This window comes from Lathamus discolor, chromosome 12 (genome assembly GCF_037157495.1).
Source record: "Lathamus discolor isolate bLatDis1 chromosome 12, bLatDis1.hap1, whole genome shotgun sequence".
Lineage (NCBI taxonomy): Eukaryota > Metazoa > Chordata > Aves > Psittaciformes > Psittacidae > Lathamus > Lathamus discolor.
Window position 1 is genome coordinate 1632642 of NC_088895.1, and position 5675 is coordinate 1638316.

The window sequence follows — 5675 nt, forward strand, 5'->3', positions numbered from 1 at the left end:
AGCACAACCTCTGACGCTGCAGAGGGGCTTCAGGGTCTCCCTGTGCTGTGTGAGGGGCTGGGGGCGATCCTGCACCCCAGCTCACCTGTATGGGGACAGGGAGGTGGGGCCTGTCCCACAGCCAGGCTGGCAGAGGTGGGGCTCTGGCCCCATTCCCAAGGTCCTTGTCCCTTCCTCCTCTCCCCTTCTTCCCTGCAAGCAGTTTCCCCCCCAGGAAGGCTGCCAACCCTCTCCCTGCTCCCATTCAGCCTCTGCAGCATTAACCCAGGCCCCCCCAGCCGTTCCTTAGAGAAGGAAGATCAAACCCCACTGCAGTCCTTCGTGGGGAGCAGGGGCTGACCCTGGCTCCAGCCCGCCAGGACACAGGCTCTGCCTGCCTGGGGCTGGGTTTACCACAGGGATCACCCCAAGTCACCCTCCAACCGCGTGTGCCACAGCCCAGCACCCCAACCAGGCTTTCCCACCTTCCTCCACCACCCCTTCCTCCTCCTCCCCCCAGAGAGGAGCCAGCAGAGCCAGGGCATCTCTGTAAGCACTGTATTTGGTTATTGCACAGGAAGCAAACAACAGTGGGCTGGGGTTCCTGGTGCCCCATGGGTCTCAGTGAGCGGTCCCATAGCACCCAGCTTCTCCCACCGAAGCCGGTTACCACCCCGGTCACCGCTCAAAGGGACAATTGTCCCCACCAGCCCCCTCCCAAGCAGCTTGAGCTCTGCATTGCACTCATCCGTCATTGCACATACATGTGATAAATGCACTTGGTGGAGAAGGGCGCTGGGGGCTCTTCTCCTGGGTTATATTCAAGTGTTAAACGTGGCACACTGGGCTAGGGAAGCTTCGGGCAGGGCACGAGGGGCTGTGGCTCTCACATGGACATAGTGCTAAGGGCAAGGCTGGCCCGGCCCTTGGTGAGGAGCAGAGCAGCTCCTGTGCCCAGAGGTGCTCCTCAGCGCCCGGGGCCCCGCTCACTTCTTCCCCACGGCCGGCTCTGGGGCTTTGCCCTCCTTGCTGGAGGGGGCTTCAGCCTTGGCAGGGTCTTTACTGGCTTTGGGCTCATCTTTGGGTTTAGCTTTAGGCTCCTCCACCTTCTTCTTTGGCTCCTCCGCCTTCTCCTTCTTTGGCTCCTCCGCCTTCTCCTTCTTTGGCTCCTCCGCCTTCTCCTCGGCTTTCGGCTTTGCAGCCGCTTTGCTGGGCTCGGGCTGTGGTTTTGGGGGAGCTGCCTCCTCTGCTTTCCCTTCCCGCGCAGGTTTGGGGGCTGGCTTGGTGGGCTCCTTCACCTCCTGAGCTGCAGGCTCCGGTGCCTTCTCCTTGGGCTTCTCCTCCTCCTTGGCTGGGGCATCCTTTTTGGGAGCTTCCTCAGCTCCGGGCTTGGCGGAAGCTTTCGTCTCCTTGGGCTGCTCCTCCTTCGCAGGGGCTTTCAGCTCCTTTGGAGGGGCCGGGGTGGGCTCCTTGGCCGGGGCCACTTCCTTCACAGGGGACTTGGCCTCCTCCTTTGCAGGGGACTTCACGGTCAAGGTCTTGGCCTCCTCCTTGGAAGGGGTTGGGGGCTTCTCTGGGGACTTCACCGCTGGGGGCTTGGCCTCCTCTTTGGAGGGGGCTGCAGGTTTCTCTGGGGACTTCACTGCTGGGGCCTTGGCCTCTTCTTTCAAGGGGAGTGAAGGCTTCTCTGGGGACTTGGCCGCCGGGGGCTTGGCCTCCTCCTTTGGTGGAGGGGCAGGTTTCTCTGGGGACTTCACCGCCGGGGGCTTGGCCTCCTCCTTCGAGGGGCTTGGGGCCTTCTCTGGGGACTTCACTGCTGGAGCCTTGGCCTCCTCCTTTGAGGGGCTTGGGGGCTTCTCTGGGGACTTCACCACCGGGGGCTTGGCCTCCTCCTTTGAGGGGCTTGGGGGCTTCTCTGGGGACTTCACTGCAGGGCTCTTGGCCTCTTCTTTTGCAGGCGTTGGAAGCTTCTCTGGGGACTTCACCGCGGGCGTCTTGGCCTCCTCCTTTGAGGGACTTGGGGGCTTTTCAGGGGACTTGGCAGCCACCGGGCTCTTGGGCTCCTCCTTTGAGGGGGACTCGGGTTTCTCGGGGGACTTCGCCTCCTCTTCACCCCCTGCTTCAGCTTCCTCCTCTTCCTCCTCCTTCTCTTCAGCCTTCTCCTCTCCAGCCTCTTTCTCGGCCTCCTCCTCCTCCTCCTCCGTCACCTCCTCGGTCACCTGGATTTCCTCCGTCTGCTCCTCCACAATCACCGTCTCCTTCTCGGATTTTTCCACCACCTTGATCTTCTCCTCGCTCTTCACCTTGATGCTGGCGGCGATGCTGGGAGCCTTGGGGACCACCTCGGGGAAGGACAGCATCCCAAAGCCTGACTCCATCCGGTATTCCTCCCCTTCCAGGAGCTTCCTGCCAGGACGAGACCAGAGTCGGGCGGTCAGTGATTGCTGCTCCCTTCATCCCATGCCCAGGAGCTGCCAGCCATGGCCTGCAGCTCCATCTCCCTCAAAGAGTGTCCCCAGGGGCCCACCTCCTACCTATAGGCAGCAATTTCGATGTCCAGGGCCATTTTGACGTTGAGCAGATCCTGGTACTCCCGGAGCTGAGCTGCCATCTCCCACTTGGTGTTCCTCAGCTCGCTGTCAAGCTGCTGGATGGTTTCCTGCAGGCAGGGAGAGAGATTGGTGCCATGAGGAGGGGACAGTCCCCTCATGCAGGGTGTCACAGAGCACCCCTAAACAGTGCCCTGGTCTCCAGGCTCACCCAGCACCAGGGTGCCCTCACCGAGGGGCTGCAGCCACCTCCCCCTGCAGATGCAGAGGAAAAGGGATGTGGCCAGGGGTTGTCCCATTCCTGGTGGAACCCCCAGCCCCTTCCAGGGCTGCCTAAGGCAGGGACAAAGAGTGGGAAGACTTCTAGGACTCTGGCGAATCTGTGGCCACCAAACTACTGTAAGGTTGATGGGGACAGTGTTTCAGCCCATGGCCACCACCCAGCACATCCCTTTGGGCTTTGCATCCTAGCTCTGGGACACAAGGCATGACCAGAGCCATTAGTGACCAACAGCATGGGCAGGTCAAAGAAAGGCAGAGGCAAGGGATGGCTCCATCCAGGATGAGATGGAAGAGGCAGGCTCTAGACACAACCCCAATGGTTTACCACAGATCTTCACCAGCTCTGACCCCAAAGCACCAGCCCCAGAGCTGCTCCTCCCCAGCAGCTGGAAGGTCCCTCCCCACTGGCCGGTACCCGGGCTGCTGCCCTACCTGGTAGGACAGGACATCTGCATGATGGCGCTCCTCCGAGTCCTGCCGCTGCCTCTCCAGGGACTCCTGCGTGCCTTTGAGCGCTTCCAGCTCGGTGGTCTTGGACTGGAGCTGGCGCCGGTACTCGCAGATCTCCTCCTGCGCCAGGCGGATGGCGTCCGTGTTCACCTTGGCCACCTCCGAGAGCTTGTCCAGCCTCACTGCAAGGGGACAGGAGAGGCTGCAGGCACCTCAACCCCTTCAGTACAGCACATCCACGGGGCCCCCCATCAGCTCCTGCTGTGATCTATACGTGTGTCACTGCCCCCACCCAGCAATGGCTGGACCCATTGCCCTGGGGTGAGGCGGGGGGGGGTATGTTGCCGCAGTGTCCTACAGCCCCCCCTCTGAAGGATACAGAGGAAGCGAATTGAGGGGGACACACACCCCACAGCCCCTGCTGCTGCCCGAGCGCGCCCATGGGTGCGCCGCGCCGCTGTCCATGGTGCTGAGCGGCCGCTGTCCATGGTGCTGCACCGCGCCCGCCCCGGTGCTCCCTTACCGTAGTGCCCCACCCTGCAGCGCAGCAAGGACACCGCATGCCCCCCGCACTGCAGCGCACTGCACCCCTTCCGGCCTCCCTCCAGAGGGAAGGGCCGCACCGGTAGGGCACCCCTAAGGACAGCATAAGGGGGGGTCCAGCCCCCCAAAAGCACGCTGCGGGGCTGGGCTGAGGGGGGGCTATGGGGGTGCGGGGACGGGGGGGGGGACCCGGGCACTCACCGCGGAACCACTCCTCTGCCTGCAGGGTGCTGCGCGCCGCCGTGCCCTCCAGCTGTGCGCGCAGGTCGCGGAGCGCGGCGGTGACGCCGGGGCGCAGGGCGGCGGGGAGCTCAGCGGGGGGCTCCACGCGGGCCTCCCGCAGCAGCGCGCCCACCTCGGCCCGGTGCTGCCGCCGCAGCAGATCCGCCTCCTCCCGCAGCGCCCGGGCGCGCTCCTCCAGCGGGCCCCGCGCCCGCTCCTCCTGCGCCGAGAGCTGGGCGAGCCCGCGGGCCGCCGCCTCCAGCTCCGCTCGCTGCCGCGCCTCCTCCTCCAGCCGGCCCCGCAGCGCGGCCACGTCCTCGGCCAGGCGCGACCGCTCCAGGCGCAGCTGCCCCTGCTCCGCGCCCAGCCGCAGCACCGTGCCCCGCATGTCGCGCAGCTCCCGCGCGTACAGCTCGCCCATGGCCGAGCGCCCCGCCTGCTGCTGCCGCAGCGCCGCCGCTTCCGCCGCCAGCGCCCGGTTCTGCTGCTCCAGCGCCCGCACCCGCTCGATGTAACCCGCGAAGCGGTCGTTCAGCACCTGCAGCAGCTCCTTCTCGTTGCGCACCCGCGGTTCGCCGTTCATCGAGTCCAGGCTCTCCGTGGAGGAAGCGGCCGCGCTGCCGCCGCCGCCGCCCCGAGCCCGCCCCAGCACCACCGACCCCGGCCACGAGTGGAACCCGCTGGAGGCGGCGGAGCGCAGGGGGCCGCGGCCCGGCTCCTTCCGGAGCCCCCCCGGGGGGCCCAGCAGCGGCTCCAGCAGCAGGCTCATGGCTGCCCCGTCCGCGCTGCGGCACCGGCGCCGCTGCCGCCCGCTTTATAGCGCTCGGGGCCACCGCTCCGCCCCGGCCCCGCCCCGCTCCCTCCGCAGCCCCGCGGGGACCCCCGGGGCAGAGCCCGGCCCCACCGCGGGGCGAAGGAGAGAGGGGTCCCCTAGAACGGGGGGGCCCTGGGGGGCTCCAAGCCAGCCCCTCCCCATCGGCAGCTCCGGGGTGGGAGGGGGTCTGGGGGGGGGGGTACCACACCGCGCCCCCAAACTGACCGGGGGGTGGAACCTGGGGCGCTCGGAGCGGGCTGCCCCGCCAATCAGCACGTGGGACAGTCAGGACATATGGACCGCTGGCCAATCAGCATCCACGGACCGCGAGGCTAATCATAAAAGGTCGGACGAGTCAGCAGGTAGCTATACAGGTGCCTACTGCTCAGCCAATCACAAGCCAGGCCCATAGAGATCAACCAATCAGCAGTCACGCCGAGCCGCTCAGCAGCTCTGTAGATGGGATCCAGCCAATCACCAGCCAGGTACAACAGGGCCGAGCCAATCAGCTCTCCCGCAGCACCCGGCACGGGTCCCGGGGGGTGCCGGCCGCGCAGGAGGAGCCCCGGTCCCGGTGCGGGGCCGCGCGGTGTGGAGGAGGCGGGTAACGGGGGTGCCCCCCGCCCGTGCCCCCCCCTCCCGGAGCCCCGCCCCCTCCGCTGCCCGCGGCCGCCGTCCCCGGGCCCTCTCCAGGCCCCGCCCACCCCAGCGCAAGCCCCGTCCACAAGCGCGCCACTTCTGCCTTAGCCACGCCCATATCAGCCATAACCACGCCCACTTTGTCCATATTAACCGCGTAGCCACGCCCATTCCCGCCTTAGCCCCGCCCACCTCGC

General features: G+C 66.5%; 1 protein-coding gene across 1 annotated transcript; it reads right to left on the minus strand.

Moving 5' to 3' along the window:
• Positions 1–527: 527 nt before the first annotated feature.
• NEFH (neurofilament heavy chain) lies at positions 528–4797 on the minus strand. The gene is made up of 4 exons (XM_065693169.1): positions 4005–4797; positions 3243–3442; positions 2514–2638; positions 528–2385 (listed from the first exon to the last, which is right to left on the minus strand). The coding sequence occupies exons 1-4, from the start codon at positions 4792–4794 to the stop codon at positions 966–968; spliced, it is 2535 nt and encodes an 844-aa protein (XP_065549241.1). The 5' UTR covers positions 4795–4797; the 3' UTR covers positions 528–965.
• Positions 4798–5675: the final 878 nt, after the last annotated feature.

Coding starts and splice junctions, on each gene's coding strand:
- NEFH (XM_065693169.1), bottom strand. CDS start 4,794: ATGAGCCTGCTGCTGGAGCCGCTGCTGGGCCCCCCGGGGGGGCTCCGG. Junction 3,443..4,004: donor GGCAGAGGAGTGGTTCCGCG/GTGAGTGCCCGG, acceptor GTCCCCTTGCAG/TGAGGCTGGACAAGCTCTCG. Junction 2,639..3,242: donor CAGATGTCCTGTCCTACCAG/GTAGGGCAGCAG, acceptor CCCTGCCTGCAG/GAAACCATCCAGCAGCTTGA.